The sequence below is a fragment of the Polyergus mexicanus genome, unplaced genomic scaffold (assembly GCF_030449975.1).
Source record: "Polyergus mexicanus isolate NDT 795.1 unplaced genomic scaffold, iyPolMexi1.0 SCAF_4, whole genome shotgun sequence".
Taxonomy (NCBI): Eukaryota; Metazoa; Arthropoda; class Insecta; order Hymenoptera; family Formicidae; genus Polyergus; species Polyergus mexicanus.
In genome coordinates, this window is record NW_027223324.1 from 3054343 (window position 1) to 3080546 (window position 26204).

The 26204-nt window shown below is 34.9% G+C and overlaps 1 protein-coding gene across 2 annotated transcripts in view; it reads left to right on the plus strand.

The window, feature by feature from the left end:
• The window catches only part of LOC138932216 (rho GTPase-activating protein 20), a 175816-nt gene that overhangs the window by 12108 nt on the left and 137504 nt on the right, over window positions 1–26204 (plus strand). The window contains exons 1-3 of one of the 2 annotated variants that reach the window (XM_070293822.1): window positions 23079–23125; window positions 23781–23970; window positions 24312–24496. In XM_070293822.1, coding sequence (XP_070149923.1) covers window positions 23093–23125; window positions 23781–23970; window positions 24312–24496 — 408 coding nt within the window. In that variant the 5' untranslated portion in view covers window positions 23079–23092. Of the gene's footprint in view, window positions 1–23078; window positions 23126–23780; window positions 23971–24311; window positions 24497–26204 lie in introns of those variants that run through there. The other variant, XM_070293821.1, reaches the window with a different exon arrangement.

Consider the following 26204-nt stretch of genomic DNA (forward strand, 5'->3'; position numbering starts at 1 on the left):
TGATATTAACTAATAATGAAAATGTATTCTACTTTGCGTCATAAAACGTCTACAATATGTAACAAGATTTTTTTAATTTATTAAAAAAACAATCAAAGTTTATATATCGGCAAGATATTAATGAATACAATAAATAACAAGCTCGTAGTTTAATAGCGCGTAGATTTTTAGATCAGATACATAATAAAATTAGCGAAGATGTCAATTCTCATAATTCCATCTATTTATTGTTGTTACAACGTATACGATGATCATAATGTTGATTATATCTCTAAAACGTTATCTCTTGAGATTTGAGTCGTAAATTTCAAGCTCTTTTCCGTTTCTCTTATTATTCCCTGAGCATTCCGGTGGAATAATGTAGCACAATACTTACAATCAGCGATCTGTATGCGCTACATTGCTTGCTTTTTGCACTGCATAACGAAAGACGGTTTTGAAAATCTTTATTTGGAGCAAGCATTTTTTCTTATTAACGCGTATTCTGTATATTAATAATTTAATTCATAAGAATTACATTAAATTTTAAATTAATTAATTGCGTTTAATTATAAAATGTGTGCAATTGTTATCTCACGCATCATAGATCGATTGTGATATATTTTATAAAAATTTGCGGTATTATATAATTTTTATCGTATTTTATATTTTTTATTTTATCTAGATATATCCAATTTCCCACTTATGACAAAAATAATATCACCATCGTCAATCGTTATTTATATGTCGTTCACGCTTCGCTATTGCAATGCATGATCCTGCATTGTGCTAAAAATTCGCGCACATCTGGAACTTCTGTTCGAGGAAAAAAAAAAAAAAAAAAAAAAAGATACTCTCCTCGTATATTCGTTTCTATACTATAATAGTTTGGCAGTGGATCCACGGTTGCATTCTGCACTCATGATGCATTAACAATGTCACAATACCGTCGAGATACGTATAGCTTTCTGTTTCGCGATCTGTCGGTCGGAAAAGAGAGAAAGATTAAATCTTAAAGGCACATCTAAACTCTCTCCGCGTGACACATCCGCAATCAGCTGTTTTTTTTTTTTTTCTGTACTCTTAGCGAGCAACGGTCGATGGGTCGATGCTTTATTCTCGAAGTTCTTTATCTCCGCTTCGAGAAAGTATTCCGCGTACCGCATTCTGCACTCCTAGTGCATTCGTGATTTCGCAATCGACGTACACATATCGTATGTTCGCGGTGTGGCTACTCTACGTAACGACGATAGTGATAGACGTGGTTGAAACAACGAGAGAGAGAGAGAGAGAGAGAGAGAGAGAGAGAGAGAGAGAGAGAGAGTTCAAGGTTCTCTCACGACCCGCCGGTGTAATCTTTAGAAAATCATATCCATTACGGAAAAAAATATTAATAATGTCGTAATGGCATTATATCTATGCATCGTTATATGTACATATAAAATGCTTCGCGTCGTATATATTATTTCGCTTCGTATATCATTTTTATTCAGAAAGTATTTTATATAATTACGGATGATATGTACAACTACGATTAATGTACGAAATAATAATCATTTTATTCACAAAAAATAATTAAAACAATGAAAAAAGATCCTGAGATATTCCAATTACATATATGATATATATGTTGCATTCGAATATTTTCAATCTACGATGATCGAAAATAGAGAGAGAGAGAGAGAGAGAGAGAGAGATGGCGGATATATTAATAATATTTAAAATATAGTATTCATATATAATATAAGCATTAGAGAATTAATTGAACGATATAATTTATGGCAAATAAATATACGGTACTTGCATGCTTCTTTTATATCCGATGCATAGATGCTCTCGCACACGCAGCACATGTTGGTTACATTTACCGATGATTTCTCGTCGCTCTCTGCGGATTTAACCTCATTCGTAATTCTCGCCATAATTTTAGATGAACTCGCTTTCGCCCAAGAGAAATATTAATGGAGATAATGACATCGCGTCCATATATTACTACATATTATTCACGCACTGATACTGTAGATTCCGTCGCGAGATTGCCGAGGTACGCGAGAGACGCAGATGAACGCGTTGTTGCAGATTCTTTGCATTTCACGTGTTTATAATCTTTCTCGACATTATGTATACTGATAAAAAAATATTAATTAAAAATAGTCTTATAATCATGAACCATATCCTCTGTTCAATGTGACAGACAAGACATACAATATATGTACCTTGACTTTTCGAGATTTTATTTTTCTCAAGAAGGAAATGCGAAAATATACGTATTATCTATTATATGATGCACATCAAGTTTTGATATTAATGCATTATAAGAGTCTATCATTATTTAAATGATTTTATAAGATATATAGAATAGATCTTATGCACACACACACACACATTCATGTTAAGTCGTTGCATCTTTGGAATTTTAATCCCATGGTTTAACATCTGCTTGAAATTTTTCAAAGTTTGAATTGCGTTGACCTCTTGAATTCTTAACTTTAATACAAATTCTTGGGTTTAATTCGTCAGATCCGAAAATTCTTCGCTTTTTTTTTTTTTTTTTTTTAATTAACATGTAACTACTCGAATTTGTTAGATTTTATGATCTATGAAAATTCTCTTGCATTCCATCTCGTCCGTCTTGAATTTTTAAATAGAAATTTCTTGATATTTGAAGATTTATATCAATATCGTAATTGCTTCTTATAAATTTTCAAATATATTTTGTATTTTCGAATATTTATAGCAAAATACAAATGACGAATATCAATTTGGTGATAAGATAAAAATAAGTTTTAATTACAACTCATTGGCTAAGTGATTTAAGACATTTTGGCACGCGCATACCTTGATACACATAGATAGTGATTATTGAAGCAATTTAAACTGCTATAATAGATGTTTTTCTTTTGGAATAATTCTGTTAAGAAATCGCGAAGTCGACATATGTAAGACATTCGACTGGTGTGGATATATTATCTTCAACGCACGATCATGTGTATCTTATTAGAATAACTATGCGCGATGATTGTCTTTCATTCACTTTTGTAAATATTTCATTTTCTCGTGTGCGATGATACCGACAATGAATTATCGCGATCGTATTTTATTTGTTTTGTGTGTGCGCGTAATTAAAAGCAATTTTCCATTAGTCGTATAGCACAGAAGGCGGGAAAGCACTATAATATATTTCGCGATTTGACTTGCAAGCGATAATTTAACGAACTAGCCTTAATAGCGCAGATTTTTCTCTTTACAATTCGCATCGCGTAGCGAATTCAAGATGCGGACGACGTATCATAATTTATTTCATGATGATTGCATGGTTGTACCATGATAATAACAATTTATCAGATAATATAAAATGTAAATGATTATTTTAAATGTAGGGACTGTATTAAAATTAATAGAACATAAAGTTATCTCGATTTTGGAGTTACATTAAAGTCGAGCACATTAAAAATTATTTTCGTCATTGAAATCTGAAAATTACTTTTCTGCGTTTTACGGTAGATGCCTGCTAATTTTTACGCGTTGCATATCTAATTTATCTTTCAAGACAATTAAAGCGCGCGCAGTACATAGGTATACTTGATCACAAAACGTATATAATCTTTTGTAAGTGAGTGTTTAAGAATCAATCTCTCTGGACAATCGTCGGTTGCATTTTCCAATTTTATACATCGATCTCTATCCGTCGTGTGCGAACGAAGAACACCCAGGAGAGATACTTAGGAACGCGGTCAGCGATTATTTGTCGAGGCGGTCGTCAATCTCTCCCCATGTTGAGAGACGGCTTTAACGTATGTGTCGTCGTGACACGTCAAGGACGAGTTGATTGGTATACTGGCACTGCCACCGGTATTGGAATACTGGAATATCGATCGACAACGTACGCGCTGATCGTTAGACAAGTCCGAAGGGGGGGTGGAGGGAGGTTGTGCCGGTTAGCTTTTCCCTGCGGTTTTGCGGTAGACCATCGAGCGGCTATTTTCGACGCCTTATGCCTCTTTCACGCACGTACGTGCTGATTTCAAAATGACGAGAGAAGATCGGATAACATTGTGGTGAAAATGAAGTAACAAGAAAAAGGCTAAGTGTTTTGGCGAGAGGCGAGTGTTTATATATAAAAAAAAAAAAGTAAATTTTTCTATATAATATTCGAGAGAAATATTTTATTAACATCTCTGATGTTGCGTATCGAATTTTTTAGACGCTGAAGAGATTCATTTCTTGCGATCCTTTGGTATCGAGAGTTTAATTAAGATGACGACTCTTGTTTTTATTTTGACTTGCGATAGATCTAGGTTGGATCCGATTATCTTGGAGAATTACGTTTTAATTCGCGATTACTGCCTTACGCAATCGTTAAATGAGTAAGGAGGCTCGTGACATATTGACTCCTAGGACGTAAGCGCAACAGGATGTAAGATACGTGATATTCCTTGCGAGCGGCAGCGGGTCTCGATTATTGAGTCACGTGCTGCCTGTCGCGAATGCCTAGCGTGTCTTTGGGAAGAAGTACAAGGATGCGTATGATTGGCGTATTATTCCGTTGTGCTACTTGTACTTCACACAATAAATCCTTGTGAAAGGAACATGTGTAATCAGTGTAATCTGCTGAAGATCGTAATCCTTTTGTTTATCTCGGCTTGTCGATCGAAACAGTCTCCTTCTCGACAATGTTTCCATGTACTTTGTGTACTTATATTCATACCTTGTCAAAGGAACGTGTGTATATCATCGAAATTTTTCTTGTTTGTAAGATCTAATCGTTCAATCTGGCTTTATTTAATTGAATAGAACATCATTCTTTATAGGTTTCATTTTCGAAAATTTTTCCCTATTTTCGTGGAAAATTATTACCTCGTTTGTTTTACATCATTTTATCTTTCAATTTCCGTTTATGTGAAGAAAATGTAATAAATATATAAATATGTACTAAAATCTTTTTAAGAATTATTATTCCTTGAATCTGTAAGCGAAATAGTTTCTTTTTAATTGCCTTATTAATTTTTAGACATACATATTTTTATATATTTATTTTTATATATTTATTTATTTTTTTCAAACATATTTAAAAAATTTTTTTTGAATATTGTTGAATATGTCTGAGTTTTCTTAATCGAAATGTTTCCATGTGTATATTTGTTTGCATTACGTTCTTTAATGCTTTCCGCACTTGCACGAAACTTATATTTTCTCTAATCTTAAGAATAAATTACATAACGCGAATGAAACGTAGATGGAGAAAATCTCTTGGAGATTAATATCGTTGTCTATGTAACATCTTTTGATCTATCGGCTCTTTTTAAGTCGCGTTTTCCATTTTTGGATACACCGTGCAACCAGAGAAGGCGACGCGATCGTAAAAGTGCGTAGGCACGCGTATACTCTCGCGCGCAGCTGTTGACGTCAAGAAGGTCTCACCTCGTCAAGGTCCTTCGAGGTATGCCGCTCGACTGCGCATTATGCAGTGCTTGCAGGTATTTTTATGCAAATCTGTCTACCATTGTGTCATGCCGCCGCCGTCGTCCCGTTGTCTTTTCCGCTCGCGGTAAAAAAAAAATTCGTAGCCTAATCGACCGTAACTTAAACGAACCATCATCGTTACGCCGTCTTACTCGTGTGTTTCTGCGAATTTAAGGCGCGTTGCGTAACTACGATTTTACTCACGGCGTATAGACGCGGCTAAATACGCTACCGTAGATATTCTAATGCAAATTTCACGAGCCGAGTTTCGCCAACTACATGTCCACGTACAGAATTCGTAGCCACGTAAAAAAGTGCAGGTTATTCGCGCGAGAGAAAGTAATATATTCATGGTGCCTCTTTATTTGCACTTGTCTTGTTTTCCCCCTTGTTGCTTTCCCAAAATCCATCGCGTCGTACGTTATATCGTTTAGCGCGAAAGTCACGTTTACCCGCTGTATCTTCTTCTAACAGCAACATTTTAATATCGCAAATAAAATAAAATTGAAGTCTTATGCAACAATAATTTTTAAAATCTTTCGGCGACATATACATGTGTTTTTTTAATTCTCCTTCAATTCTTATAATATTTTCCAGCCTTCGCAATTAGTTTTACTTTCGTAACAAATTTTTACTTACATTTTGCGTAAATTTTCGCGAAAATTATCGGCATATCATCAATACTATTTTATTACTACGCACGATATCATCTTGGGGTAGTATATTCGCTGCTTACATTTTTATGCAAATGTCATTGCATTGTCTAGAGTCGACGACTTGTTTCACTCCTTGGCGAAGCGCGGAGTAAATTGCTTCGTGAACGTTTTAATCAGCTTTGCCGATAATTTACTGCTACGAAATTTATTGTATCGGCTTGTATATATATATATACATGTGTGTATTACCAATCGCGAATAAGATCAATCTTGTGTTTCGCGAGATAAAATCGTGACACTAGGTCACCGCCACAATGATTCATTTCTCTCTCTTCGTATCGAACGCGGAGAGAGAGAGAGAGAGAGAGAGAGAGAGAGAGAGAGAGAGAGAGAGAGAGAGAGAGAGTCGAAATTATTCTCGTCGCGCGAGCTATTAAAAGTTTGCGCGATTGCCGATAATTAACGCTTGCTTTATTAACTTCTCGGATGGAAAGGCTCGCTGTCATGGCAGCGCTCTCCCTCTATGATCCATACGGGAATAACAGGCCGCTTTTCTTTTCTCTGTCTTTCCTTCTCTCTGGAAAATTAATTGATTATATTTTTTTGAAATGCAAAGTTTCGCGAGTCACGAAAAAGGCGTCAGATGAAGATTCGTCACCGCGTTTTTAGCCATATACCTATTTCCCCTGATACGCACGTTCGTGAAATATGACACGAGGAAGTGTAACGGGCGTTGCGTGCCACGAGAGAGCGAGTGCGATTATATATGACGCCGGTCGAATGATTAAATGACTCATTTGTAAATTATTAGCGACGCCCAGTGAAATGCGAAAAATAAAATACCATTTGTCTCACTCAGTTCTCAGAGTCAGTTATTGACCCGTTAAAAATATAGCGATAGCATCGCGTACAGTGTCTTAGTGTTATAATCGAGATCGTGTCAAGAAAGAATAACTTACAATTAGATTACATTTATATTTCAAGATAATAAGATTAAGAATAATTCATAACTATATATATAGACATTTAAGGATTAATTATAAAAAAAACTAGTTTTTAAAATCTATGAAATCTATTTTTCCGCGAAAGTCATAATCAAACGATAATCAGCAAATTTATGAATATAATTCGTTGTAGTAAATTTTACTGTCATTTTTTTTATAGCTAAAAACATCGTTTTTAATCAAATCTTTTCAAAATAACAGAGATAATCTAATAACTCGACATACTCTATATTAGAATATATATTTAATATGATTGCTTACGAGTAGCTTCCGCAGCGTCGGTATGTATAACTATCGATATCTCCGAGATGTTTAAGTCTGCCGATCTTGTGGGCTGTAAATGAAATTAGAACGCGGCGCAGAATTTTCAATCAAGCGTGTGTCATCGAGAGGCCGCGCCTATCGATTAGATCAGCACCATGAAAATTAATATCGTGGATCATTAATATATTGTATCGGTCATTAATATATACTCGATTTTATAAGCTTATCGAATCTCACTCAACTTCCACTCGCAAAGGTTAAGTATCCGCGAATTAACTCGCGCTGATTTACTCTCTAATATGTTTCGAGAGCGGTAAAGATCCCGAGCGTGATAGTTTAGCACAGCTATGCGGTTGTTCATCCGGGGATAAACACGGCGCGTTGCATTTTTATCTTCCTGTTTGCAATGTAAGTCAGATCGTAGTAATAATAACATAATAACAGTGAGATTGGCGCGGATAACCTTTGTTATCGATCTACAATCGATTGCGATTCGAGCCACGTGAGTAATTGCTAAGGGCATTTGTTTAGCTCTTCGTATCTATGCTTCACATGCACAAACGCGAAAAAGTCATACAGTAATGCTATAATCGTGCGGAATGTCGAATAATGTCTACGTGTGCGAGAGCGCTTGGCGGTATCGATTATCAGCATTTACGAAAACTCTCCTGTATGATTATCCGCATGTCCGGGAGCGGCTCTCTCATGTACAATCAAGGACGATCGAAAATACCGGGGTGGAGATTCGAGGGGCGCGCTCGATCAGAATGCGGTTAATTTCTCCCGCCGAATTAATTGCGTTTCCCGAAAGTTCGCGAACCTCGAGACACGCGCATCGATCACGCGGATTTCAATCGAAATCGATTAAAGGAGAAATCGCTTCGTCGGAATAATCGATGCTTGGATTTATGGCGCGATGTCAAAGACAAATTTGTGATCCGATTAAAACGCGTCCTCATTAATAATAATTAACTTCCATGATATGGGAGAATTTAAAATAATGAGAATATAAAATAAAACTTTCAAATGCTATAGGTTATTTTAGACTTTTGTAAAAAGAGATCTATCTTTTCTATTAAATAGACAAAGAAATCTTCAACAATGATCCCACGTAAAATGTAGAAAATAGTAAATTTTTCTCTATTGAATTGATTTTTGAAAATTGAATATCATTTGACTTAGAAAGTTACAAAAATTCTCACAAGCGGAAATATTGCTATGAAAGAAGAAGAAGAAGAAAAAAAATAATAATAATTTTGTTAATTTGTTTTTTTTTCCCTCCATCACTCATTTATTCACTTATGAGTGTATACATCTTGAGGGGGGATTCACGTATTATACTAAATTCTCTTTGCGAATATCTCCTTTCACCGCGGCGTGCAAAGCAGCATAATAGGATGACTAACGGCGTGACAGCAGGCGCTTCATCGTTACGAAAACCGCTCGCGAGATTTATCACGCCATTGCGGATACGGTACTCTGGCACAAGCACGTGCTCACGTAGATGGGACTGATACACCGATTCTGGAAATGCCATTCTTTCTTCGCGTGTTCACCGATCGGTGAAAAGTATTCTTGCGGAAACTGCAGTATCCACCACGCCTCGCTTACCACGTGCCTACGTCGCTGATGACTTATGATTCTCGCGATGAGTTTTCCGCAAGATTATTTGTTTCCTAGCATATTTATACCCGCCTTTTATTCCCAACAATATAAAAATATTAAATCAATGAACGAAAATGTAGATGAAAGAGACATTTTCTTATATTTTTGCCGTCACGCTCATAATTTCATGAACAAAATAATATTAGAATATACAGTAGTCTCTCGTCTGTCTTAAGAATCTTAGATTTTATCAAGCTAGATTTCAGCACAAGTTTAACGGGAAAAGTAAATGTCCAACAGGAATTACACCATGTATAAATCATAAAGTCTGTTGTTTTACTATAAGTGAGATATTTCGATTTATTTCTCGATTGTAATTCATCGACGAATTACTGATACTAATAAAATTCTTTTCGTAATTTCTATCACTCGACGATCGAATAAAAAAAAACATTAATTATTATTGTAATATAATACATTAATTTATAATAATTCCTTTGTAATATAGTTTCAACTATGTTTTATATTTATTTCATAATATAATTTTTGTTATTTTCTATAATAATTTCTTGATAGCAATTTCTCTCGGTCTAGCATAAATTTGTACATTCGTTAGCACATTCGCCTACGTAGTTTTCGATCATCGTCGATGATATCACTCGAAAGCTCCCGGGAATTAATGACGCTCATATCCTTCCGATCATCCGATTTCGCGAGGGCGTTGACATCAATTTCAGATCCTCGTATGATCGCATTTGGGACTTTAGCTCGATTATTGGAAAAAGTAGGATGAGACATCGACGAAGCAAGCTGAGCCAAAGTCTCATGTTAATCGTGCCTTTTCCTCCGATTCAATTGCGTACGATAATACGCGCGCGTGATCGCGTTCGAAAAATCGGTTCGTGAGCTCGGCGAGGGAAATTTGTATTCTCGGAACAATACCAAGTATTACATGAAAATGTAAACAACGAAAGGCGTCACAACGTTATATATATATATATATATTGTAATTTTCTATCTAAATACAATGTTAACGGTATTTATAACTACGTATATTCAAACTATTTCTACATTGCAATTCATTTATGATAATTGTGTTTTAAATTTATAGAAATATTTAAGAACATATTCCGATAAATTCGAAAATATTTGGGAATTTATTTTTAAGATTAAGATTTTATATATATCTTTTCAGTTTTTATTTATATTGATATTTGATTTGATTTTTTGTTGAAAATTCAACATCGCATTAAATGGATATTTTATAGAGAGCGAGACGAGAGAGAGAAACAATGTCTCTTTTCGAGTAAGACAATCGCGGGACATCTTCACGCGAAATTGCGATAATTATGTTAATCTACGAGCCGCATGCTGACGCACAGCGAAATTTAGCAAGCGGGTGTCTCTACTTTCACCATTATCGTAACGGTATTCTCTGGTATCCTAATTCACCTTTGCATATTCCACCAGCTCATTCGCCGTATCGAGTTCGCTCTATATTCGCTTTATGTTCGTTACGTATATAATGTTACCCTGCTTATGTATGCGGCTGCATATTCACCTTCCCATCGCTGCATTAATACAGCGAATGCTCGATATGATGATGATAAAAAAATCAGATCAAATTAAACTTTGAAGTTTAATTTACATTTCAAAAAATTATACATTTAAAAAAATGTATACAAAAATTCTTTATTTAGTAATCTATGAGTTAATTTAATAAGATAGAAAGTAATTACAAAATATTTGAAATATATATGAGAAAAAAAAAAAATATATATATATATATCGGTTAGTATAATAATAAAAAAAAAATTAATATAATAATTTATTGCAGAGTAAATTTTCAAATTTTGGAATTTTTTTAAAAATTTTATTATGAGAAAAATTATATTTTTCCGTAAAATCTAATCCTTATTGTATACGAGTGAAAATATTGGCAGTAAGTTTCGTACAACGAAAAATTTTTGTTATTCCACACGTAGCTGTAAATTATTATAATTTATGTCTTACTAATTGCCTGTTTCATACTTATCGCGTCTGTCAAAAAATCAATTAATTACTCGCGCTGTTAATTCCAAAGTACGTAAAATATTGTATGATTCTGTGAAAAAAATTAATTTGTAGTGTTTGCAAAGTCGTTAAATTTAATCGTCGAGATCCATCGATAGTGTAGTAGATAAGCAACGTAAATAATTCATGCAACATTTATTTTGATACTGAATCTTTTCTGGAATCGCGAATAAAATGAAGATTGAAAGCGATCCGTGCCTCTCACAAAACGAAACGTTTGAAAGTGCCGATATAATTGTTAAGCACGTATCTATTTGATTCGCATAATTATATTACTCGTTAGATCCAATTATCGTGTAATTGCAAAATTGTGCTCTCTAATCCACTACTTTCCTCCTATAAATATTCTAGTGTGTGCCCGCTGGAATAGATTTTAATTATTTCACCGCGACCATCGAAATGCTACTGTAATGCAACATTCTCTTTCAATTACCTCTCGCATTTCGTATTCTGTGCAGCACGTTTATAATACCAGCGAAATGGAGATAATGAAAATACTTTATGAGTTTCAAAATTGAAGACGAGATTGCCAAATATCGCGCTTTCAAAAGACATCTCGCTATATGTAAACTCGCTACGTCTATATCTCATGTTTTATTTGTCTTAAACGCAATGAGCATTAGATTTAGCAAAGTAGTATCACTCGGTAAAATATCGAACGATTTGAAATTTTCGTGGAAGTATTTAGCATTTCGCGATCGTTCGGCAAACAGTTCGCATAGTTGTCGCTCGTAAATTTCGACAATCTCGTAGATAATTTTCTTTCTCTTAGTCTCATTAATTTACCTGCCTTTCTCTCTCTCTCTCTCTCTCTCTTTTTTTTTTTTTTTTTTTTTTTTAAAGAGACGACTCGATCGGGCGCGAAGATTAAATCCGGCATCCGAAGCGGCGGAAAATTCTACGAATAACTATATGCCAGACGCAGAGAAGAATCGAGTTTGTTATAAAATATGATGGTCGAGTCTCGATGTGAAAAAAATCCTATCGAATGCTTAGCCAGCATCGAGTTTATATGCGCGTGTCTTGCGAATCGGGATTCCAACACCATTTTCGGAGCATACGCGCGCGCATCTTTGTACGTATTACGAAAGAGAGTGCCGTCGGAAAGATTAGTCATCGGCAGAATTTTAATGAGTGTCGATCAATTAAATCGGCGTCGCGAAACGAGCGTCGCAAACCGCGGCCAGAATAATTAATTACGAATACCGATGACAATAATAAAGACGCGCGCGAGATGCGTGCATGCGTGTATATCTTACGAGAGAATTTTCGAGAATCCTCTGTCCGCGACGTACAGCGGGGACTTTTTGTGTTGATGAGTAATTAAAATCAACGTCCACGAAACGAACTTCTCATGCCGATTTATATACACTTTATCATTACGTCTTGTCGCAGAATGCAGCTCCTCCGAACTCACCGCTGCATCGAGATAGAATAGCGCTGATATAATGTCACTTTCACATACGAGCTTCCCCTTTTTCCATTAAATCAGAAAATAAGTAAAGCTGGCTGTCATTGACATTCCGTGTCAGTGGATTAATTACTCACGCATGTGTAACCGATTTCATCTCCGCATGCAGAAAGAATACTTTTTTTTTTTTTTTTTTAAATGGAGGTAAGCGTATATCGTGCACTATATTTGTGGGGACAATGACATTTAATAAGTTGCGATATTACGTGTACAATTCGCCGCGTCAGCCTCGTATAAATTCCCATACTTTTCATTTTACGCTCGTGTAAGTTTGATAGGCTCAATAGGCTTTCTCTTTCTCTCTATGCGTTCGCGTCGCGATCATATCACGTTCTTGCACTAAGAGCTTATTATATATCAAAGATGAACGTTAAACGTTACATTACGTTATATTCAATACAAATTTATGTAACGTGAAAGTGTTTAGAGAATATATTAAAATTTAAGTGAATTAATAATAATAAATTTTACATTAATAATATTTAATTTTATATTTGATATAAAGATTTAATTTTGTATTTGATATAAAGATATACATATAAAGATAAAAATTTTAATCTAAAATCTAATTTAGAATTTTACTTCAAAGATTAGAATCAAACTATCAATTGTTAATTGAAATTTCATGACTTGAATGTGATGCAAATATATTCCAAAGTTATTTACAATTATTCGAAACATGAAATAGAAGCTGATATAATGTTTATTAATATATTATTAAGCATCGCGGCCAGGGGAGATACGAGTATCGAAATACACCTTAATATTGTACATAATATTTTGCTCTTAATCGATTCTTGACTGAAGTTTAAGATAATAATAGGTTTCTCTACAAAAAGATCGTCGATTATTTCTCTCGGCATTGATGACAAAATAGAATATAAACGAAGGCAGAACGGATAAACAGAATGCGCCCTTCGCCTTCAATCGTATCTTCTTTAAACGCGTGCGTGAAAATCGCATGTCTTTAACGAGCTCCCAAATTCCATGCACGCAACATCAATCAATCTTTCGCTCTAACTTTGGCTTGTTTAAGATCTCTGTGAAACTCATCGAAATTTTTTTCACCCATTCACGATCGGCAAATATTTGTACGGCGCTGACTGACTCTTGCCTCGCGAGGATCGTCTCAGTTGCGAGCATTTGCGAACGAAAGACAGACAGTCAGTTCTCGGTCGTAAAGAAAGTATCTGGAAAAGAAGACAAGGCCGTGCGATAAGTTCTGGCTTGACTTTATCGGCGCAAAATATCTACTGTTACGATCTTTTTTAATTTCCGCTTCACGGCCGATTTTATCGTTTCAATGCCGAAGCACTGACCTCGGGCTCGTTTGGAGATTCCTCGCATTGTCAATGACGCGATCTAGCGCGATAATAACCGCCAAATGTATACGTGTACGCGTAATAAACGTTCGATGCTCTTTTTTTGCACCGTCGAGAGATCGTAAGCTCTTAACTCTGCAGTGCAGTACCAGCTGCAATATACTGTGCATGGCATTAAATGGCTATTTCACTCTGCTGTCTAGAAAGCGGATAGAAATTTATTGCCACTTCAAGAAGATACTCGGCATCTTCTGCATTGCAGCTGCGTGAGCTGTTAAATAACAATATCACCGCAGTCTGACTAATCGGAAGACCTCATCACGCATTTGTCCAATTTTCCACTGCCAGTGTCTTTACATTCTTAATCGATTTTCTTCAACAACAACTTTATCCCAGATATGCAGCATTATGTAAGGATTATATAAGATAAGAAATTCTTATACGAAAAAACTAGATTGTATGTATGAAATCACAGAAATACAATTAAATCTATTTTTCATATAATTATACTTGAATAATAATATATTTAACATAATAAATAATTTTTTTCTCGATAGATTAATAAATCATTAATATAAAATTGTAAATCTAACAATAAATTAAGGAAGTGCAAAAGTAACGACAATTCCTCAGATAAAGCTATTTACCCAAAATTGTCTTACAAAATTAACGCACGCAGAGTTCTGATAAGCAGTTTACCTCGCGATTATATTACACGCTCGATAAATATATCGAGTATTTTTGCCGCACCCTTCGTATAGCCTTCATAATTAAACGGTGGATTAACGTGTAAGGTTAATACCTTATATGAGGTGATTTGTAAGGTCAAACCGCTCGTATATCGTTCCCGCGATTATAATAGAGTTTTACCACGGGTTAACGCGAAAAATCATCAACTAGTCCGTTATCACGCGCAAGATCCTTCTTCTTTTCTCGTTGGGGCAAAACCGCGACCGTTAAATCGACACCACGCACGGCACGCACGTGGGGTCACCCACGTGAATCGTCCTTGTCGCCATTGGCGCATTCGTCTCGCCTTTTTCGTTCAGAGAGGATCGTCCTGGTGACCTAGAGAGAAGAGCAGTAGGTGTGCCCTTTTTTACCGTTATCCTCTGGACAATTTATGCAGTTTGTTAAGAACTTATCGTCTCTTAGTTTTGTCTTAATTCATCTATATATTGTAAGCGTAATTATTTCTATTATTATTTACGATATACATGTATATTTTTACGATAATTTTTTTTGTCTTTTTTTTTGGCCTTCATAGTCAAGGCAAAAATAAGCATCTCATACTTTCAGCTTTTTTATACTATATCACGATTATTAAATGAGACCCATCATATTTCCGTATGCCAGGATAAAATCTTTATGAGTTACCGGCTGCACGAAATATCTATTTTCGATCGCGTACGAATAGCGTGACGTAACGCAACCACGCGGTTACGCGCTTCGAAATGACGTTTCGAGGAAATTTGCTTTCGTCCATAGAGATCAGTGGCCCCTGGCCATTGGGGCAGGCAAATTTAGACACGCCATGTGTGCGCCGTGCCGTATACGTCTGTTCTCGGCTACATAACCGCGGAAGATTTACGCGAGTGTCGAAAGTGCATCGGCATGGCGTTTAAGTGTAAGACCACAATGCGCCATGATCCGCTAAAGCAATCAAACTCCATTCGGGATAAATCGAGAATGAGCAGTATTTCGCAACGCGCATTTCTCTCGTGGATCAGGAAACATCAGGCCGTGCCGCCGAGATGTTGATAATAAACCGCTCCAGTATAGCATAGTACTTCTATAACAATTATTCGTATAACACGGTAAATGACCGCCATATAATGCACTAGATAAATATCACAAGTGTTGTGAAAAATTTTATATTTATCGTGATAAATTCACGAGGAATTCACGGAATTAATAATTTCACACAATCCGTCGCATCTCTCAATAATCTGAATTTATAGATAAACTAAACGCATAGATTGTCACGTGTTTATTTGTACGATAAGAATATTTGTTTATTGATCTTATGATAAATTACAATTTACGAAAAAAATTTACTTTTTGTTTTGACGCGGAATATTCGCTCGTTATTGTCCAGAGGGTGAAACGATTTTTGCGATCACTCCGTAGAAACTAATAAAGGAAAGAATAAAATGTTTTTTTTTTTTTCCTCGATCTATGTCTCTTATGAATCACGTGGCCATGGACGATCCGAGACGTAAACGGAACTCCTTGCCAAACCGGGCTACGTTGAAATCATCATCATGAAGATAATCACCGCCTTCGCAACTAAGTGTTCACGCAGCTAATCTCGCGACTGCCATTAGCGCAGGAAGACGGCAGACACACGACGTGATGATCCGAGAGGAGAATTGCCCGTAGGGCTGCGTGTGTCCTTAGAAATGAGGTTACAGTGTGTACCCAGATAAAATTTATTCTAGCTCAGCTGTCTCAGTTGTTATAAGAATTATGCATAGGAATGTTGACAGAATATCCATTGTTCTCGAAAATATGTTCTCATTACTATATTTAACAAATTAAAGTATAAATTTTTCCTTACATTAGATTTATCGCAATTTAAACTCTTAACGATAAAATTAACAGAAACTTGTTATTTACTTTAATATGCAAACATTTTTTAGTATATGCGTGAAAAAGAGAACTTTTATAATTTCAAGATACTTGTGCGATCGAAATATGATGATATAGATAAGAAACATATTTTTCTCTTTGAATGCATCTTCCTTGTAATTTCGCTTTGTACTTTAATAGCTTACATATTATTCGCAACGTGAAAGCTTCCTACGTCCCTGGCGTCTACGACTAGACCGCATAAAGCGTAAACAGTGTCATTAAGAGCTTTAGCCTCGAAACTTAACTAGCGGAAATTCCGCTGAATCCGCGCTTCCTGTCACTCATTTTGCAGGTCACAGCTTTCTACCCAGAAGAATAAAGATCGCTTTATTATTTTCGCGTAGTAAAGTTTTCCGCATATTAACTAGTGAGATTTGTAGTACAGGAGAAACTCATTCGAGTTATTATATTTCTGATAATATTCTGGACTTACAATGACAGAATTGTGACACGTATATTACGATGTTTTAATACTTATGGACCATATTTATTAACTTATAAGTATTCCTCAAAGATTCTTTATATAAATTTGTAATATGATTTTTTCTTAATATTAAAAAATTCTTAATCTGCTGAACTTTTTATTTATTTTTTTTTTTTATTTTTCTAAACTACCTAAAGTCACGATAATCTATTCTATATCTCTTTCTCGATTTAAGATAGCTAGATAGATTTAGAAATTCTTGATTTCATTCTTGATGTATCTTGATCTAGATAAATTCTTGATACTATAGATCTTGATTTTGCCTAATATTTTATTTCGTAAATCCCTGAATCTCTTCTCGTACAGATCTTTACATACAAAATGATTTTTAGATTGATTGAATTTTTGATCACCGATCACGCTCGCCATTTGAAACGCAGAATTTCACATTCGTGGAAATTCTCTCATAGAGCAATCTCTGTACGGAGGACGCTTTTCAGGATCGTGAATGTTTAATGCAACTCGCGTGATTGAATCGGTTGCGCATGTTGAATGACGATTTTTCATTCACGCTCGTTCTCACGAATCAGTCGCTCGCGCGATTGCTCTGACTAAAAGAGATCTCTCGTCTTTTGCACATATAGTTGTTTTATTTGTCGTGATGGTCAGTCGCGATTCGTTCCGATTCTTAAGCGAAAGGTGCGCGATTCGACGAATCGGTTGTTTAGTCGTTCTAGCATGGGCGAGGCTTGGAACTTGTATATATATATATGTACAATACATATATACATGTACACCGCCATGAACATTTTTTGCTGCTCTCTTAAATAGATTGATAGTAGTTTCAAACTTTGTAGTAGGAGATAGATACAGCACCACATGACTATTGTCGTTTTTAAAGATGTATCTTTCTTCATTTAAAATGAAATTTGTTTAGTAAAGTTTGATTCACCAGAAAAGAATTATAAAATTAATTTGAATTATTTGATTAATTTTTTTATATTGATTTATAACGATTTACATATATATATATTCTTAAAGAAAAAAGGACTCTATCAGTTCAACAATGTTTATGAAATAATGTCAGACACACGCTCGAGTCGAGTAATCATCTGCCGCGATCAGTCTATTGTAATTCTCCTCCGGCGTGGCTGAATGAGTAATGACATCAGAGATGTGATTTACTAAAGTGACAAATTTGACTTTAGTAACGAGCAATGATGCTTAAGCAACTTACGCGAGCGGCAAGAGGCTAGTCGTATAATCACGTAATAAATATAGAATGCAGGTTTTTTAACCCATTCGTGTGAGATATAAAATATAATATATTACTAATAATATATATATAAAATACGTTTCACAATAACATCAAAATTATAAGGGAGCACAATCTCTCAAATTCTCTGAGTCTTTAGTTTAATTATTCAAAGCTTAGTCTTTCTAATCGTAATCATCAAGATAAACGGCGAGCTTGATACTCGTATTATATGAATTTCTTTAGGCGAATCATTTTGACGTTTTGAGTTTCACCGTGTGGCATTTTATTCTATTTATTCCGTACCAATTTTCCGTTAGAAAGGAATTTTACGTGCATGCATATATACATACACATGAAAAATGTATATCACAAAGCTTTTAGTCCGCTCCAACATCCGCATACATCTTGATTGCACAAGACGATTAGTGGTTTCTTGGAGCGAATTTTCTGCAGTCCATCTGCTAGTGAATTAATCGCTCTCGACTTCTTCTCTCGACCTCAGTAGCGATAGGTTTAAGCGCGGTCATTTAAGGTCTCATTCGTCGAGAAGTTTATTTTAAAATCTATCTGTTTTTTTTTTATAATTTTTAATTTAGTAAATATTTGTAAATAGGCAACTATCATTGCCCTTCTGTGATTTAATTGATCGACAGTCATGCACATCACATTTCACATTACGCTAAACAAAATTTAAAGCTTTTTAAAATCTTTTTAATATATTTCTTTTTCTTTTTTTATTATTATTGCGAACAATAATGAAAAAGGTTATTTTAGCAACATACTGCAAGATCTAAACACGTTAAGTGTTCTAAATCCACTACTACTCGCGCTACACGCGAAATACAAGTCCGTTCTCTTCCGCCTCGGCAGAATGCCCTGGCCTGTGATCGATGTAACGACGCTCATTGTCTCGTAATGAGACTGGGAGGAACAGGATGCCTGTGTATGCACATTTCGTTTCGAACGAGACACCACACATACACGTATTTGTCTATTTAACGCAGCCGATGGAAATCCATCATCTGTCACGCGAGCAAGGAGACAATAAACGAGTTCGTACAGTTCACTCTTGATCGGTTTACATATATAATATATAGACATATAATTGCAGAAATATTTCGCGAACGTGTCAGCGCACTGGCACCTGTCATCCTGCGATTATAGTCGATTATTCTATGCCGTACATATGTGATTTACGCTTGTACATACATCAAATATACGGTACGTCGATCATGATGGAAAAAGTGCAACGACATCGATCGGGTGATTCGTCAAACAATGGGGACCGATACGATGAATAGCGGCTATGACGCGCTGCAACAATGTAGTCTTCCTTTAAACTGTTGCGAGACGCGAATATTGCAAACCTTTTCAATTTGCGATAAGAGCCTTGCGAAATATCAGCTGGGAAGAATGCAAGTACAAAGTTGCTGTTTCGTACAAGCGAAATCACTGGACTGAGTAATTGGACGATGTCTCTCATGTCGGGAAGAAAATAAATTCTAAGAGTTAATCTCTCTCAAAGAGAGTCATTTCCGGCCAATCGAAAGGTCAAATGAGCCGCATCGTCGTTTATTTTCATCGTTAGTTACTATCTTTCTCTCTCTCTCTCTCTCTTTCCCTTTCTTAGTTACTTGGATTGAATCTTTTTACCAAGAAGATACCAATAATCAGGGTTGGGGACGTTACTCTATAAAAGTAACGCGTTACCGGTACTTTTTTTTTTTTTTTAAGTAACTCGTTACCGTTACTTAGAAAGTAACGATTCGTTACTTTTTCGTTATGCTTTTGTTTTTTTGTAATGCTAAAGTAAACTGTTAGATTATATAAAATTATTTAATAATCAATATTAAATGTAATAATCTAAGTTACAATTAAAAACTCTAAATTAGTCCCTATATAGCACAAGCATTTTTTATATTAAACTTATTTAATGATTCTAATTTTTTTATGCTAATATCTTTACTTTTTAATACACTTATCTTTATAGGAATTTAAATTGTAATTTACAAATTGTAATTTTGTCGAAAATTTTTATCAAACATCGTTTTTAAATATTGATAAAATCTATAATTTACATTACTATAAATTTTCAATATTGGCAGTGACTATCAGAATACAGCCTATGATAGAAGACTACAAAATATTTTTCAAAAAATACATCTATCTATTGAATAGATATCGAGCCAAAAAGTAACGATAAAAATAATTCGTTATCGTTACTGTAAAAATGTAACAGCGTTATCGTTACCGTTACAAACAGAAAAAAGTAACGATCGTTACCGAAAAAAAAGTAACTGTAACGGTAACGACGTTACGAGTAACGCGTTACTTCCCAACCCTGCCAATAATCTTGTTGAATACCAGATTCAATTTTAAAAACTAGCGAAAGTGTCGGGGCCGTTCATATTGATTGATCACTGCGCTTTTATTCCATTTTGTAACTTGATTTTTAAACGGGGCGCACGTTCGTAACAAGAGATACTTTAATCGAACTTATTAGGAACATGGTTGTTTAATAGTAGTGAGTAAAATTTATTCATGCGAATAATAAAACATGCGATTTCTCGCGAATACATAATATTAGCATATATTTTTTATATTTTTCTCTAATTTCGATATTGCTGTGTTAAACTTGATCTAAAGTTTTGATTACGCACTTTTATACAAAGAGCATTATTTATCTTCATTTTTATCTATGATCGATCACGATAATATTTGAAATCTTAAAAGTTGCGGCACTCGCTAATCGATTTATAATATTATTATCCTTTTGATATTTGCTCGCGACAGAAAAGGAATCGAATAGAAGTCGAAAGAGAATAGGAAGGAGTTAAGAAAATGCTGCTGAATAAAAAAAAAAAAGAGCGAAAAATGAGGAGACGGGAAAAGAGTGAGTAAGATATATTGAGAGAGACACACGCATACATACACACACAAATAGACCGGTATAATTATGCAATTTAGATTCAGCTTTACGATTCCGGTTTGGGTTTATTAAGAGTGAGAGTGGGGGGAGGGGGGGGGAGGCGGCCTCCTCTTTCTCTCTCCAATCGAGAGTATCTATACACGCATATACATGTGCTCGCTAAGGGGAGGGATAACGTTCCTGTATAAATGCACCATCGATGAATCCCGCGTGCTGGACATTATTCCTCGTGAGGCTGCCATGAATCTTTCCGACGATGTGTATTATAGTCGCGGGATTCGGTAATCTCGCGCGCTACGACGTGTTCTCGCGTTAAATCACATCGCGTGAAACGCGCGTACGAGCTTAATGATGTGAATTATGCGACCAGCGAGAAAGACGAATCGCTCCAATTATCGCAGATTCGCGAAACCGCTTATCAATATGATTTAGGTAATCCTGAAGTAAATGCATTTTTATATCACCAGAATAAAAGAGTTGAAGGTATATAGCAAAAAGAAGATTTTGGTTAAAAAAAAAAAAAAAGTTACCCAAAAATAAGCGTTGAAATGTTGTTACTTTTAGATAATAATTAAAGAACATGTAAAATTACGCGTATATTACACTGTCGAAGAATATATAGAAATTTACGCATATCAATGGCGAGATAAAATATCAAGTACGATATATTATGCAATTAAACTGAATGGATTGCGGGTCAGAAATAACTGGTCAAATATGTTTAGTCATATAAGAAACTATGTACTTCAATTTTTTTGCAAATGCGAACTTGTACGTGATGATTCATTGTCATGTTACATCGTTTTAACAAGTCCAATGCTATTGAGGTCACGGATGACCAACACTTTCGTTAGTATCGTGGAAATTATTAGCGACTGGATTATACAGAATATTTCAGATCTATCGGGCAATATTTTAATATACGCGGTTTTTTTTTATTTTGCACAGATTTTTTCGTAATAAAAAAATTTTGAAATTTATTTTCGTTATTCTTGAAACATAATTTATGAAAATATATATTTTTAGTATGTCTTCATAATTAAGATTGGTAGTAATTTTAATAATTCAGTAATTTTGATCAAAAATTGAAAAAAAGAACCGTACAGTTATAGGATAACAGATTTCTACAAAGATATAATAATTAGAGAATAATTTTATCACGTAACATAATTAATAGATATTAATAACGTATAATTATTTCTTTTCTTTTATCATAAAAATGTAAATCCACGTAAATCCACTGAAAACTTAACGTGTACGCGAATTAGGGGAATTAGAAAATTACGCTCAAATCCGTTACAACGGCAGCTTGACGATGCGCGCACTAATTAATACGGCTTTTTTAACGGCGACCCGCTTCGCGTTATTATATTCATCTGTACTTGATTAAAATGATTGTGTTTATATATTTCTGTAGATTTTTATCAAATAGGAGAAAAGCTCCGAATATCTTAATCAGCGTATATTAAAAGAGGGGAGAAATGGTCTCAGATAAAAGTATATTCAAATATATATGTAAGCTTCTTACTGCCTAATATAATTATCCATTTGAACGATGTAAAGTACGTATATGTTTAAAGATATATAAGAAAGAGTTTACTTTAATGGGCAGTGGATTTTAACTGACAACTTTCTCGTCCCTTGTCCATTAAATTGCGGATTTGTCGCAGATATGTAAGAAAATAACTGTATTTCCACCGCGTCTTCCACAAATGCCGGAATTTCTGAAGAATTCGCGCGAATTACGATCGTACAATTATCGTATTATACATATTTATATGCGATGCAACGAACACAAGTCATTCGTACACAAGTCGAATCGCGAGGGTCCACCAAAAGGTCGACGTACGGTCTGATGTAGATTTCTGGACCCTTATTATTTATCCGATCCCCCTTCGCGCCGCTGCTTACATTACCGCACGCTTTAATTACGCGCTGTTTTCGTGTCCCTTACCATAGCAACCAAGATTTTGGGGATTAGCCGGTCGGACTACCGTGCAAAGTTATGGAATGTCTGCTCCGACATCCGACGCTTTTTATAAGGTGATCATTCCCCCGTCCAGTGGCGTAATTAGAACATTCCTTTCGAGCTTTCTTGGATGGGCCAGTCTTCTCCGTATAAAGAAAATTTTTACTAAATACATTCTGCAGCAAGTATTCAATTTCTCGATGCGTTTACAGAATGTACTTTTATTATTTTCCATGATTTCTATAATGATGATTAACGCTTTATATATTAATTCATTATTTTTGTGATCATTAATTAATAATTTAACAATTTATGATTATTTATGATTATTTATTTATTTGACAAAATATGGTTATATGTATATTACATGTATATTTCTTTGAACTTGAAATCATTTAATATTTAATTTATGAAATGCGTTAACTGTAAGTTAGTTTACCTCTTTTGAAATGCATCAAGATTTTATTATTCAGGAAAGAAATCTGTCAATTATATCGACATTTGTAAAATGCCTAACTTTGCGAAATTAAAAAAAATTCATACTTGTTGAAATATATTAAGAATCATTCATATTGCAAAAGCTTATAACAGATTTGATATACGTATAATGTATAATAATGCAATGTGAAAATTTTTGTCTACGAATTAAATACTTGATGCTTACTAGTCGATTATTCGATTTGATGGTGTTCTTATGCGATAATTTAGTCTTTTTATTATCTGTTGCAGTTATCAGCCTCGTCGCCCGGAGCTATTTCTTCCGTGGTCGCTCCGGTACTTCTGAAATATCGAGTATGCAGGCCTAGATTGTTGCTCGCAGGCTCGAGAGCCGAGATCGATCCTGCAGCCGATGTAGCCCTTCTACATGGCGAAGTTTTACTTATCGAGGACTTTGCCCGACAGTACGACGCGATTGGAGGTAATTAATCTTTTTTATCTTTTTTGTATTTTTTATATTTCATAGACTTTATTTTCATTTTGAGATATTATACGGAATAAAAGAGAAAGAGAAAATAAGTTTTATTAAATTACAAATCTCTAAGACATGAAAGAGAAAATTTATCATTTATAATGTAAAATTCGTTCAATTATAATTTCTGCAATTTCTTGAAGCTAATAAAAAAATAAAATTATATTTTATATTTCTTTCATAAAAATTTCTTCTATTAAAAATTTTTCATCTTTTTATAAATACAATACATATAAATACATGTGTACGACAAAAATCTGTTTTTTTGATGCGAGAATATTGTTTGGCAGATACAGATCGGAGGTATAGAGCCACGGAGAAGCTGTTACACGCGGAAGAAGAATATCACGAAGCATTATGCAGTGCTAAAGAATTGTACGCGCATCCGTTGGCACGAAGTTACCCCGAATTTCACGACGTTATCTTTCAACCTCTCACAGACCTATCGCGGGTCAGCGCGGAGCACTGTCAAAGGGTAAGTCAATAACATAATTCTGCTATATCACAAATTCGTTATATTGAATTCGAGGCGTTATACGAAGTTATAAGAGCTTTGATACAAAAATTAAATCATGACGATTCACAATCGTCACATTTATTTTTAGAAAGAATATTTTTAAATTGTCACATTTACTTTTTATAATTTGGGGGAATATTTTTATATTCTTCTCGAATATAAAAAATAAATGTAAATGCGAGATTCTTTCTATGATTCATATTATACGTTACTGGATATACATTATTATCGACGGGCTTTCTAGACATGAACGAAATGCGCGTTGAGTAGCTCAATGAAAGATGGCGACACGTGAACCGACTTTGCACACACCTGTTGTTATACACCTGTTGATTCACACCTGTTGCTTCTATGTGAAGCGGTGCGTCTTGCTCTGTCTGTTATAATTAAAGTAGCGCGAACTATTGTAACTTTTTCAAGGGAGAAAAAGGGAAAGAAACAGAGAGAAGGTAATAAATATTGTATGATTGAATTTAATTCATAATTACCATAAATCTGGTCGAATAATATAGATTAACTTCTTTCTACGGTTTGTTTTTTTCTCCTTTTCTTTATTTGTTAAAGTTGATTTTTTGATAAATTTTAATATTAAATACTTTAGTAGAGTTAAACTTTTCTAAATTGAAATTTTGGTAAAGTAATATCTTTACATAAAATTGAACGAGAATAAAAATGCCATTGGTAAAATATCTATATGAAATTAAATGCACGAATGTCGTTCATTTTTATTTGTTCATCGCTTAGAGATTATCTATGTTTTAATATCAAAATCACAGAGAAGGTAGGCGTATAGTAACGAGAAACGGATGGATATGATGACGCGTCAATTTAATTATTTTATTTAAAATAGAAATATAGTGCAGAAATACAATATTATAATCAAATTAAAATAAAAATTAAAGGATAACAGGTACATAATTAAAAATTATTAAAATAATAATAGTATATTTACAATATTTAAATTATAATTTATATAAAAATTTAATTGTAAATATGTTATCAAGATACTATTAATTTTCCTGAATTATTCGTATGTTTTCTGAAAACGCGATCTGAAATAGTAGCTGGATACGAATAAGCTAATAAATGAATGCGATCTCTGGCACGGAGGCCAGGCACGTACCAAGTCGCATTCAACATCAGCAGCAGCAACGGCAGCAGAATCCAGCCACTTGTGGACACGTTTTCTTTAGGGCTGACAATAAAGAGAGGATGTCTGTCCTTCGGATGTAAACACAAAGCCGCGCGAGGGTGGGAAGGAAAGGGGGCGAAGAGCTGGTTAACGAGTCAGGATGAGCGATGACGGTGGTTAGCACCCTCATAAATATTGACTTTTACAAGACGACGAGCGGCGGTACGGACTTCGAATCGCGACGACGTCACTACCTCTGAGGCTGCGCCTCGCAAGCAACAGCCTCGTAAAGTGAAAAATGTTTGCGGCACGGAGATCGTTGCGTGGGATTCGCGAGGCGAAATAACCGAGGGTGGAAACGCCCATCTTCTTTATTCTATGCACTCAACATTGCGCGATCATCAATAACAAAGTTGCCGTGCGGCAAAAACGTCGCAAAAATCGGGCTCTCGTATTCTCTCTCTTTTCCCCTCCCCCCTTCTCCTTATCATTCTCTCTCTCCCTTTTTCTCCACGCGATAAATCGTCTTCACGT